This window comes from Phoxinus phoxinus (assembly GCF_949152265.1).
Source record: "Phoxinus phoxinus genome assembly, chromosome: 10".
Taxonomy (NCBI): Eukaryota; Metazoa; Chordata; class Actinopteri; order Cypriniformes; family Leuciscidae; genus Phoxinus; species Phoxinus phoxinus.
In genome coordinates, this window is record NC_136885.1 from 33,297,234 (window position 1) to 33,311,040 (window position 13,807).

A 13,807-nucleotide genomic window follows, 5' to 3' on the forward strand; every position below is an offset into this window, starting at 1 on the left:
AGAAGCCGAGGGGAGAAATGCTGAACGTGGATCAAGCCGTGTGGGACGCCCTATTCACAACTAAATGTCCACAGGATTAACAAAAACACCTATTGCTTGGAAATAATGACGGTTCTTTGTTCATAATGCATATATTTGAACGTAAAATAAGACGATTAAAGGCAAGACGGAGGCTCACTGACATACTTTACAATATATTTCAGCATTTTGTTAAACGACGGCCTACGACCCCTGAGTAACGTTACCCCAATCCGATCGCGGCTCTCCCTATTCAACACGATTTATGGATGAGCTGTTTGATTTATAATTATTAGATTATAATTTATTTTCACATTTCACTTACCCTGCTGTGCACGAACAGCTGTTCCTCAATTTGTGTGTTTCCCATTTGAATGGTCAGCGTATGAGGCGCTGCTGCTTGCGCTGGGACTATAGGCTTTAGCTTAAATTTTGATGAAATGATTCTCTAATCGGTTGCATATTATGTCGTGGATATATCCCTCGAATGCATACTGCAGTCCCTTCTGTCTCGCTCTCTCAGATATTTCACCTGTTCGCCAAAAATTGCTAATTATCTCCTTGGGAATGTCAGACACCGGTGCATACACACGTGACGTCGCCAGACGCGAAAGCTTGTCAGGCGTAGCAACAGTAACTAGGGAGGGCGGAGCTTAGCGAAGGGTCAATAAGCCACCTCGTACTCACTCGTACGAATTCGTTGGCGATAGCGATACGATAGAGTTGGTATTTCCAGTAAAAATCACTATTACATTTCTCTGATATAAAACTACTTACACAGTGAAATTAGACTTTGTCCACAATGTTCACTTCACCTTCACTCAGAAGGAAAACTCAAGTCTTGCTTGAGTAGTTTCTACAGGAATCAAGTCGTTAATGTTTCAATCCACTCACTTTTAATTACATTTGTGAAGTGACAGGCAGTAAGTAGCTTTTGTTCGTGTTCTTCTTGCCTTTGGCAGGCGGTGAGAATGAATGCAAGAAGGGACTCAATTAAGGCATATGTCGTACAAGCGGGAGAAACCACAGAAGCGTTATTGGAAAAATTGTTTAATTTTCCTTCGAGTTTCCATTCCTGGCAAATAGCACCGAAAACCATCCCAAGGACGAGGACAAATATTAGTGTAATGAGACAAATGCCACAGCCCAGCGCTGGGGACGTCACAGAGGGCCGATGTGACAACGTTTGAGAAGACACGCTATTTGTTTAGCTAGGAATTGAAGCGAGATGGAATTGGAAGTGATGTGTGCCGCTGTAATTCGACAACACAATTCCAGACGCTTGCAAATGAATAGTGATGTTCTCTCATATCAGCAGAAGGGCCGTAATGGGCATTCAGATTTGTTTGAAAATGCTGTTGCTATATTGGATGGACGGGAGTAATCGAGTCGTTTTTGCTCTAAATGTTCGCTGCACAAAGTGTGTGTGCTTGCAAAACACAATGCCACAATGCTGGGGTATTATGGGTGGTTGCTAGGTTCAATATATCAATATACAATATATAAAATTCTCAAGCATAATTTTTCAATGATTTTGTCTCACCAAGGCTGCATTTATTTGATCAAAAATACAGTAAAAACTGTAATATTGAGAAATATTATTACACTTTAAAATAATTGTTTTATGTTTGAATATGTTTGAAAGTGTAATTTATTCCTGTGATCAAAGCTGAATTTTCAGAATTATTACTCTTAAGTCTTCAGTGTCACATGATCCTTTAGAAAACATTATAATGTGATGATTTGCTGCTTAAGAAATTATTATTATCAATATTGATACTTGTGCTGCTTCATATTTTTGTGGAAACCATGATATTATTTTTTCAGGATTTCTTGATAAATATAAAGTTCAAAAGAACAACATTTATTTGAAATAGAAATCGTTTGTAATATTATAAATGTCTTTACTGTCACGTTTGATCAATTCAATAAAACAGCAGTGTACATGAATACACAAAACTTAACGTTGAAAAATAGATTTCTATCTGTCAATCAACTGCATCAGAGGAAAACGTTTTTGAATAATATTCATGAAGCTCGTTGGGATGAACTATTCCTTATTTGTCTTTCAAACGTTCTCTCATTTGTCTACCACATAGAAACACATAAACTGTAATCACCAATTCCTGCAGATCATGTTTGATTCACATGTTGGTGGTTTTACAACTGTGTGACTTTCTTCAAAGTACCCAACCTGACATCAGTACTAGATAACGTACTCCAAAAGGCCTCTCATTTTATGCATTATGAAGAGCAAAGGCACTTACTGGGAGTCCACAAGCGCTTCAGTTTTGCTTCTGCTCCTTCGTGTGCTGCAAATGGAAGAATACATTGTTAAAAAATATTTTCATTAAGATGAGACACTACAGGTGAATAGGGTAACATTTTTAAATAATAGATATCACCATGAAACTTCCTCAGTTGATTACTTACACAAGTTCATAAAAAAATGTATTACAAGTATTTGAAATTTGTATGTTTAATTATGCAAATTAGGCATTATCTCATTAAATATGCAAAACATTTTCTATATATTTTCGGTAGATAGATCTGAACATATGATAAAGCCAGGTGCAAAATTATTTTTTCATTTTGATTACACACAAGATGAAAAAAGATGTTCAGAAGGATTTCAGGATATATGCTTTCTAGGAAATCAAAATATACTGTCCATAGCCCTAAAAAAATCGATTTTTACCATAATTTTTTTATTAAAAGGTCACATAAATCAGGCCAGGAATGATTTATTAACAAATCCCTCTGAACATATCTTCAGAATACTGCTAAGTGTATAACTGGAAAGTTTGAGAATATAGACAAATAGACAAAGTGTAAAATAAAGACCTAAATTTGTATTTTGGACCTTTTTTCACCACAAGTCTGAAAGAAAAGACATGTTATTGAAGACAAATAGACCAAAATCTCAAAATTGACCAGTGAAAATACGAAAAATAGAATGATGTTTTTGCCTGCCGTGTCTCGCATTAATGCAGTCAATAAGATTTCAACAGCTTAGACAGCTCTTGAGAATGACCAGAGATCACTGTGCACCTAATATAACACTAATGACTGCACTCATAAATATGTATTGTCTGCTAGCAATGGTAATAGTTTCGGGAAAGTTTGGGAAAATTGTTTTTTTAGCACTAATCAATTAAATGGCAGTTTTGTAGACCTTGAACAAGTCAAGCAGCAACACAATAAACTCACAGTTCACTAGCAGTCTGGCGCAGGACGTCGCCTCTCCCAGGGAACTTTTCACTACGACCTTATATTCTGCGGCGTCTTCAGCAGAACATCTGAAAAGAAAGAAAACTAAATGTATTTTTTCTTAAAATAATATAAAAATGTGTATCTTATAATTGTAACGCCGGTGCGGCTGAAGCAGAGAAGAGGCAGGATCCAGATGCAGCACACGTTTTATTAACACACTAGAAAACAGGATAACGGGACTCGGGAACGAGAACAACCAACATCAACGTTAAACATTAAACAAGAACTCACAAGGACAGGACAGAAACACAGGTCTTAAATAATCAGAGACAAACGAGCTAAACAGGATAACAAGGGGGCGTGGGAAAATAAGAGACACCTGGGAAAACTAATAGACAAGACAGGGAACACTAATCATGACATAGCCCCCCCACAAAGGAGCGGCTTCCAGACGCTCCAAACACGAACCAGGCGGGGGGCAGAGCGAAAGCGATCCTGGGGGAGGGACGGAGGGCCAGGCCCGTGCAGGGGAACGGGACCAGGACACAGGCAAGGCGGGCCTGGGCCATGGAGCGTGGGAGACCAGGGCGGAGCATGACGTGACGGCGGCCAGGGCGGAGCATGACGTGACGGCGGCCAGGGCGGAGCATGACGTGACGGCGGCCAGGGCGGAGCATGACGTGACGGCGGCCAGGGCGGAGCATGACGTGACGGCGGCCAGGGCGGAGCAAGACGTGACGGCGGCCAGGGCGGAGCATGACGTGACGGCGGCCAGGGCGGAGCAAGACGTGACGGCGGCCAGGGCGGAGCAAGACGTGACGGCGGCCAGGGCGGAGCAAGACGTGACGGCGGCCAGGGCGGAGCATGACGTGACGGCGGCCAGGGCGGAGCATGACGTGACGGCGGCCAGGGCGAAGCATCCTTCATGGCCCTCCAGGGCGAAGCATCCTTCATGGCCCTCACAGGGCACCTCCTGCCCCCCCCCAAAAAATACTTGGGGAAATCCAAGACCTCCAGGCTGGGAACCGCCACCGGAAAAGGCTCCCGAAGCCCGAGATGCGCAGGTAAGGCAAGACGCAGAGGTGGGGCCGGCAGGGCGAGGCGCAGAGGCGGGGCCGGCAGGGCGAGGCGCAGAGGCGGGGCCGGCAGGGCGAGGCGCAGAGGCGGGGCCGGCAGGGCGAGGCGCAGAGGCGGGGCCGGCAGGGCGAGGCGCAGAGGCGGGGCCGGCAGGGCGAGGCGCAGAGGCGGGGCCGGCAGGGCGAGGCGCAGAGGCGGGGCCGGCAGGGCGAGGCGCAGAGGCGGGGCCGGCAGGGCGAGGCGCAGAGGCGGGGCCGGCAGGGCGAGGCGCCTGGGAACGCCCTCCGGAGCCTGGCGAGCCCAACGAGTCCTCCTCCTCCTTCTGCGACGGCGCTTCACTGGGCTTGATTCATTACAGGATGCAGTAGACTCAGTAGACTCACAGGATGCACTTGACTCAGTAGACTCACAGGATGCACTTGACTCAGTAGACTCACAGGATGCACTTGACTCAGTAGACTCACAGGATGCACTTGACTCAGTAGACTCACAGGATGCACTTGACTCAGTAGACTCACAGGATGCACTTGACTCAGTAGACTCACAGGATGCACTTGACTCAGTAGACTCACAGGATGCACTTGACTCAGTAGACTCACAGGATGCACTTGACTCAGTAGACTCACAGGATGCACTTGACTCAGTAGACTCACAGGATGCACTTGACTCAGTAGACTCACAGGATGCACTTGACTCAGTAGACTCACAGGATGCACTTGACTCAGTAGACTCACGGGATGCACTTGACTCAGTAGACTCACGGGATGCACTTGACTCAGTAGACTCACGGGATGCACTTGACTCAGTAGACTCACGGGATGCACTTGACTCAGTAGACTCACGGGATGCACTTGACTCAGTAGACTCACGGGATGCACTTGACTCCGTAGACTCACGGGATGCACTTGACTCCGTAGACTCACGGGATGCACTTGACTCAGTAGACTCACGGGATGCACTTGACTCAGTAGACTCACAGGATGCACTTGACTCAGTCGGCTCACTGGGTTCGTCGAGACTGACGTAAAGCTCTGGTCCGTCGAGCGCGGTCTCGGCTGGGTTGACGTGCAGCGCGGGTTCGGCTGGGCTGACGTGCAGCGCGGGTTCGGCTGGGCTGACGTGCAGCGCGGACTCGGTGGGAACCTCCCGCGGCGTAGGCTTGGCCGAGCACGTGAGAAGCACCGGTTGAATGTAGCCCACGTGAAGCACCCGTACCTCCTCCGCTAAGCCCACTGCGGACGACGAACCGCTCATAGAAAGAGCCCACTCGACATACTGGATCAGAGTCACGGAAGGATCAGGTCCGGGCATCTGTGACCGAAGTGGGTCTGATAATCCCCCGTGGAAGAATATCTTCAAGCACTGGGTGCTCATTTGCGCGAGAGGCGCCAGTCTCATGAACTCCGCGACGTACTCCTCTATGGAGCGATTCTCCTGATGGAGACGGAGAATCTGCACGTCTGGATTCCAGGAAGGCATGGCTGCTGGATCACGTTGCGTTGAGTTCTTCTGTAACGCCGGTGCGGCTGAAGCAGAGAAGAGGCAGGATCCAGATGCAGCACACGTTTTATTAACACACTAGAAAACAGGATAACGGGACTCGGGAACGAGAACAACCAACATCAACGTTAAACATTAAACAAGAACTCACAAGGACAGGACAGAAACACAGGTCTTAAATAATCAGAGACAAACGAGCTAAACAGGATAACAAGGGGGCGTGGGAAAATAAGAGACACCTGGGAAAACTAATAGACAAGACAGGGAACACTAATCATGACAATAATATAACTGTTTTTTTCTCTCTCTTATTTTATCGAATTTTTGTTGCGATTTCAACATAACAAAAGCTGTAACCTATCAAATCTGAAAATAATGTATGGACTTAAAAAAGCGTACGCATTTTATTTCAGATTTTTAGTTTTCGTTTAGTTTAACTTAAAGTTTTAACTATGACTGAAATAAAAATGACAAAAAAAACGATATAGACACAAAAACTAGCACTGTCAAATCGATTAATCGCATCTAACATAAAAGTTCGCAAATATAATATATGTGCATGTGTGTGTGTATATATACATACTTTTATGTAGATGTGATTAATCGCGATTAATTGATTTGACAGCGCAAAAAAAAAAACTACAGTGACAAAAACACTAAAATTACACAAAAATTTCAACTATAAAAATGGAAAATCTAAAAATAAAAATGTGTTCAAAATATTAATAAAAACTGTAACACTTTACTATAAGGTTTCATTAGTTAACAGACAATTAACAACACTTCTTCAGCATTTATTAATCTTTGTAAATTAATTATTCTCAGCATTTACTAATACATTTTTAAGATTAAAAGTTGTACCTGTAAACATTAGTTAATGCATGTGAACATAAACATGAACATTTTTTATAACTAACATTAAGAAAGGTTAATAAATGCAGTAAACATATTGATCCTTGTTATTTCACTTTAGTTAATGCATAAACAAATGAGACCATATTATACACACAGGTGAAACTCGAAAAATTTGAATACCGTGCAAAAGTTCATTTATTTCAGAAATTCAACTTAAAAGGTGAAACTAATATATTATATAGACTCATTACATGCAAAGTGAGATATTTCAAGCCTTTATTTGTAATAATTTTGATGATTATGGCTTAAAGCTTTCTAAATTCAAAATTATAATTTTTTCGGTTATTATAAAGGTTTTCATAAGCTGTAAGCCATAATCATCAAAATTATATCAAATAAAGTCTTGAAATATCTCACTTTGCATGTAATGAGTCTATATAATATATTAGTTTCACCTTTTAAGTTGAATTTCTGAAATAAATGAACTTTTGCACGGTATTCAAATTTTTCGAGTTTCACCTGTAAAGTGTTCCCATAAAAACTAGAATAATAATGATACTAAAATAACAGCTGGTTTGATTGAAGTCAATGTAATATTGAGGTTTTGAAGTTCACCTTCTGATCTCCAACACGTTGAGGCCGAACTTCTGCATCAGCTTGTAGTTCCAGGGCAGGGATCCTCGGAGAGGAACGTCATCCTTATACCTGTCGACGAGATTCACACTAATATGACGAAATTAGTTTTGTACGTGCATAGGATACGCATGGGTTGGTTAGGGTAGGTTCAGTGTAGTGTGTATTATACGTTTGGTTAGGATTAGTGGTGTGTGTATTACACGCAATGAAGTGCGTATAATATGCATGTGAAAAATGCGTATCATATGCACGTAAAAACTAATTTTCGCATATAAATTGCACGATAAAAACATTGCGTGCTATAGAGACACATTTTCATGAGATCCTTTGGAGATTTAGGCTCTTTTGTTGTCCAGACACAGGCTTGTTGAGACTCTCACCATGTGATGCTGGGAATCGGGCAGCCCTGAACCGTACAGGAGAGTTTGACATCCATGCCGGCCCACACCGTGTGCGATCGCAGCGGGACGGGGAAGTCTGGAGCCTTCATGCTCAGATCCTCAATGAACTTCATGTGCACTGAAGCTTTTCTCTCGGCCTGTGTGCGAAAATGAGGAATCAAGATATTCCAAAGCATAAAAAGTTACATTGATTTTTGATGTTTACACTTACATTTAAAACAACATCAGCATTATTTTAGTATCACTGAAATATTATTATAGTTTTTATTAATATTTTGAATTAGTTTTTCTTTTTTCTAAATATTTTAATTTTATTTAAAGTTTTAATACATTTGCTGTGTTTTTGTCATTGTTTTTTAGTAGCTTTATTTTTATTTTTTATATAGATTTTATTCACTTTTCAGATTTACGGTTTACATTTTCTCACACAAAGCTTTCTATTTTCTGTTTTTTAATTTTTTAGATATTCTTGTACATCAAGCTACATTTTTGCCTTGGCAACTAGCTGAAATAAAAAATAAAAAGTTTTTAATGTTTAATTTTATTTCAGTTGTTGTCTATTTTATTTTGATTAATATAAATTTTTTTTTTTAAATATTTTTAAATGCTTTTTCAAAAAAAGCATTAACCCGGTTACATTTCAGTCTGTTTCTATTTTCAGTTTTTTTATTATTATTTTTATAATTTAATAATTTAAATAATATTTTATTTTTTGTTTTTTAAATATGTCTAAATATATTTTTTATTAATTTTTATTTCAGTTTTAGTCTTAGTTATTGTAATAAATCAGGTTAAAAATATAAATTTTGCTTTGGCAACTATATAGCTGTAATAGAGCGATAGACAGAGAGAATGATAGATAGAGTGATAGACAGAGAGAAAGATAGAGAGAGAAAGCGATAGACAGAGAGAAAGATAGAGAGAGAAAGCGATAGACAGATCATTTATTGGGATACACTTTTTCTTTCGAACTAAGCAGTGACAGAATGCAGGTGTGTTGAGAGGTGTTGTATTTTAACACTCTTCTCTCAGTAGGCTGTAGTGTTTGGTGTGTGTGTGGATCACTCACCTCCCGCCGCAGCGCGAATCGATCCACACGCTCACGGACAACATGCTGGTTTCTGATCACCCCGATCTCCAGTTTCTCAGCCTCGTTGCCGAACAGAGTCCACTGGTCTCTCTCACGCAGCTCGTCGCTGGACATGGTCTCTCTCAGGGCCTCCCTGAGGTCAAAGGTCAGACATTTTTTTATTTGCATGACGCTTATGAATCCACTGATATGAGTGGAGTGAACTAGTTATAACATCATTGTTTTTTTATATTTAGAATCAGTTTTTCTCTATTCTCTGCTTTCATTTGAATTTGTAAAATAATTGTGTTGTTTGTTTATATAGCCTATCGTCTCTATATATATATTTTTAAAATGTTTTATTTCAGTTTTATTTTTAGTTATTTTAGTTAGTTTAGTTTAAAAAAAGTTAAACTAAATAGCTAGCCAACTAGCTGAAATCGATTTTAGGTTTAAATTGTCTATGTATGATGTGTAGAATTCAGAAACCCTTGTTATTAGCGACACCGGTGGCCGTTAAGAGAACTGCAGCCAGCGTCTCACTGCTCGTGCTCGCGATCACGTAATGTACAAGAGACTGAACGTGATTCAAGGCCCTGATATACGATGAAGTTATTTTTCAGCCTTTGCTTAGAAGTAAAAAGTCTAAACCTGCTTTACAGCGATATACTGTTCAGGACATCCCGACGCCGTCCACGCTGCCACGATATGAATATGTAAATATGTGCTGCACGCTTTCCTCTCAATAACAAAATAAACACACAACACAAATGACAGCGGTGAGAAAACAGCCGTTCAGAAAGCATCTGATCAAAGCGATGTGGATGTTTGCAGCAGATCTGAGATTCACCGGCATCATGTCGTCCACAGATGAGGTCATTAAAATTACACTCATGATAGTTGGATTATAAAGTGTAGTAGAGATATAGACTATATAGATATTGCTAGGTGAGACTATAGTTTGAATTAATGGCAAGACACATTGACATTACAGTACAGAATGGCTCTTGTGGCATCATCCTAAATATTGTATAAGCATTCGTTTCATGGGTCATAGAACAGAAGAGAGGAGAGAACGAGAGCGCATAAATGTCACAGTCTTATCATTTTTTACATAAAAATCACTCAACACTTCATAGACTACGAAATCAGGGAAGGTCTCGTTCTTTAAAGGATAATTCCGGTATTTAACACCTTGAGTCTATATTGTAGTTTGTTTTGAATGAACAAGAGTAGTGGACAACATTTTTTTGACAATGGTTCCTCTCTCGAGTTTTTGACTATAATAGAATTGGCCATGGACCCATTTAACATTGGAGTCAATGGGCATGTCCGAAAATGTCATTAAAACAGCCAATAATGTTAGTTTACAAAACTGTTAAACTCACCGAGTGGTTAGTGGTGTTCGTTGATGTTCCAGAAACAAAAAGTGTTGCGAAATACAGTTTCTGTCGTGTTTTATTCGTCATTTTGTAAAATCCCATTGAATTCTGTTGAAGGACTGAGTGCTCGTTAATATAAATGCGCTGACGGAAACGGAAAGGGGGCTGTTTACATTTGGTCGATGTAGTCTTTTTGCTCGCTTCCGTTTCTCATAAGGCTAGCGAGCAGAGCAACTGTGCTCCGGGAGAGTAAGCGAAATAAACAAACAAAACCTTGAAAATATTGAAAGACGTGACCACTGACCAGTGCAATATGAAGTTGAACTCGACTGTGACCGCGAGTGTCCCGCGAGACATAAACATCGGTTATCGCCATCAAGTGGTCGGGAGTGTGCTAACGCTTCAGATTCAAATATTGAGTGGAAGTTACACGGTTGTGAAGTGTCTGAAAAAATAGTTCCACTATAGCAAAATAAACGGATTGGAATCATATATTGCGACGATATATTGTTTATAATCATCAACGAACACCACTAACCACTCGGTGAGTTTAACAGTTTTGTAAACGAACATTATTGGCTGTTTTAATGACATTTTCGGACATGCCCATTGACTCCAATGTTAAATGGATCCATGGCCAATTCTATTATAGTCAAAAACTCGAGAGAGGAACCATTGTCAAAAAAATTTTGTCCACTACTCTTGTTCATCCAAAACAAACTACAATATAGACTCAAGGTGTTAAATACCGGAATTATCCTTTAAGCTTCGTAGAAAGCTGTTAACACATTGCAAAATAAAAAATTGAATAGGCTACATGAAAATTCTTACATTTAAGTTTTTTTATTTGATTTTATTTCAATTATTTATTTCAAGTAATGGAAATGTAGGACTATTTTATGATTTGAGTTAACTATAATAACCCTGGAGTGAACATCATTTTAAACCGTTTTGTCAAAAGCAGTATTAAAACTTTTTCTGAAAGGTTTGAAAGCAACTAAGGATGATTTGACCGGCGTGAACTTTCACTGAAGTCAGAACTCATTTGAAGAGGTGCACGATGCTCATGACATTTAACTGGCTGTCATGTCAGCGCTTTAGAGGAGGTCAGCAGAAACACTGGCCGAGCATCATGCTATGAATCCAGATGGCAGATGAGACAAATAAAAATGCCAGTTATCCTCAGGGTCGATATCAGGTGATTTAAAATGTCTCAGTGCAATTAGAAGTTGCCATTCTTCGCTTTGACACTTTGCGGTTCTGCTTTGGAGCGGTTTAGTGCAGCGCCGCCAGACTGATGACTGACTCAAATGAATGCACTTATGTAGAGAGAGTCTAAAAGACTATACGTCTGAAAGAAAGACGTTTCTGATGTGAAAAACGCCATAATGGTCCAACTTATTTACACATGAATGTGAAAAGGATTAATCCAGATTCAGATGGAGAGCCCCAGACGACATTCCCTCTCATTTTTGCTCTTTTCTATTCAGCAGATCATTACGTAATCCTAATTAAACATGGAAATAAAATGAAGGTTTTTTGATTTTCTACTCAAATATTCAGTGCATTATTTTGTGACTAATGTCATTGAGTGTCATTGATCATGTGACTGTTCAGATGATCATGTTCCTTCTTCCATTAAAGCTCAAGATGCTTTTGGATTCAGGAGAAACAGGTTTTGTTCAGTTACTGCTGGCATTAAAGCTCGAGAGATGCACAGAAACTGTTATTTTGATTAAAAAAAAGGTATTAAATTATGAAAAAAATGCATTTTTAGTTGAGGTCCCTGACTTCTGAACCCCTCTGTATATCATCAGTGTTGTTACTGTTAACCAAAACTAAAACTAAAACTATTAGAAATAATTTTAAATAATTAAAACAAAGCTTAAATCAAATATAATAATCCAATAAAAACTTAAAAATGTAAAATAAAAAGAGATATTTTGCCTTGGCAACTATAACTGAAATAAAAATAGATTGAAGTACTAAAATTACTAAAACTGAAAAAAAAGAGAAAAGAATTAAAGCTAGAAATATTAGAAAAAAGTACAACTTTAGGATGATAGTTAATACTGTAAATGTTGGTAATTTAGAGATTATGCATTACTTTTTCCATTTGATTTGGTGTGACTTTTGCTATGTCGAGATCACAACAAAAATAAGATAAAACAAAAGATCAAATAATTGTCTGAAATTAATATTAAAAGACATAAATGTAATGCAATGCAATAATAAATATAAAAAAAGAGAAAACAAGATAAATTAATTATATTGTCTGAAAATTATGCATGCATATATAAATATAAAAATGTATAATATATATATATATACATATATATATTCATTTATATATATATATATATATATATATATATATAAATATATATATATATATTATACATTTTTATATTTATATACATTTTTATATCATTCATATATGTTGGCTATATAGTATCTATTTTTTTTATTATCTATTTTTTTATTGTTTATTTATAGACAAGCTTCAGTTCTAGTTCAATCACCGGATGTGTTGATAGCATCTGTTCATTTAAGTCAGACTAGCCGCTTTTCCAGACTTGTTTTCTGTCTGTACTGGAGCAACATCAGACGCATTGGTCCCAGAGCCGTGACCTGACGTGAAGATTGGGACTTTCATCCTTCTGACAAGGTGATAAAGGATTCACTTTGATTAGATCCATGTTCTTCCTTTATCTCAGTGCTGAGAGCATCAGTCTGAACTGACTTTCAGTCTCATCCAGAGAGTTTTACATATCAGAAAACATTGCAATGTTGCGGTGTAAATAATAAAAACAGAGGCCAACAGCTGAACCCGTCTGGTGTCGTGCTGCCAAACAGCGGGAACAGGATTAAACACTCACACGAGGACTGACAACCGTATTTAGCTGCCGTGTGTGTGTGTGAATATGAGATACAGCAGAGAGAAAAAGCCATAGAGCGTGACACTACTTCATATGAGCAACAAATACAGCAGAGATTATGAGATGAACACATCTATCCACTTGATCTCGATCTTGCTCTTCTCTCTCACCTCACCTTCACTTAAAACACAAAACTACAGTGACTCTCCTGCCTGACCTTCATCCGAACCATGTGAGGCCAGATCCAGTCCTGACGGGCTTTATCACTCATCCTCGAATCATCCATCCTGCATTTGAAGCTTGATTTACTGAAGCGACCTTTTTATCCTATAACTCGAACCTTTTTTCCCAGACTCGTCCTCGAGCCGTAACCCTCCGGCGGAAGAGGCGTGACGGTGTTAATGTCTCCCTCGGAACAGGATTACCAGCCTGAAAACTAAAGCGGCTGCCGGCGCGCTGTGAATTGCAGGTAAACCTGTTAAGTGTGAGAGGTGAATATAGGGGATGTGCCTGTCCCATCATGCTAAGCGGCGGGAAAGCGACAGCGCAGAAAGGATGAGAAAAACAGAAGTGTCAAAGAAAAAATGTGAGAGGTGCTTTAGTTCGTTTAACACAAATGAATCTCACAAAACATGTCAGGAACATGACCAGTACTACAGACAGACAGACAGACAGACAGACAGACAGACAGACAGACAGACAGACAGACAGACAGACACTGTAGATAGATAAGACAGATATATAGCTACTGTAGATAGATTGATAGACGGACGGACA

General features: G+C 39.7%; 2 protein-coding genes across 3 annotated transcripts in view; one reads left to right on the top strand and one right to left on the bottom strand.

Moving 5' to 3' along the window:
• The window catches only part of myom3 (myomesin 3), a 70,884-nt gene that overhangs the window by 46,364 nt on the left and 10,713 nt on the right, over positions 1 to 13,807 (bottom strand). For both annotated transcript variants that reach the window (XM_079627066.1, XM_079627067.1), the window contains exons 4-8: positions 8,770 to 8,923; positions 7,680 to 7,837; positions 7,279 to 7,368; positions 3,229 to 3,317; positions 2,286 to 2,330 (exon numbers count right to left, since the gene is read on the bottom strand). In XM_079627066.1, the coding sequence (XP_079483192.1) occupies positions 2,286 to 2,330; positions 3,229 to 3,317; positions 7,279 to 7,368; positions 7,680 to 7,837; positions 8,770 to 8,923 (536 nt within the window). The remainder of the gene's footprint in view (positions 1 to 2,285; positions 2,331 to 3,228; positions 3,318 to 7,278; positions 7,369 to 7,679; positions 7,838 to 8,769; positions 8,924 to 13,807) is intronic.
• On the top strand, positions 3,421 to 5,746 carry LOC307005674 (uncharacterized protein; the record flags this gene model as incomplete). The annotated part of the gene is made up of 3 exons (XM_079626045.1): positions 3,421 to 4,313; positions 4,368 to 5,248; positions 5,537 to 5,746. The coding sequence occupies exons 1-3, from the start codon at positions 4,157 to 4,159 to the stop codon at positions 5,744 to 5,746; spliced, it is 1,248 nt and encodes a 415-aa protein (XP_079482171.1). The 5' UTR covers positions 3,421 to 4,156.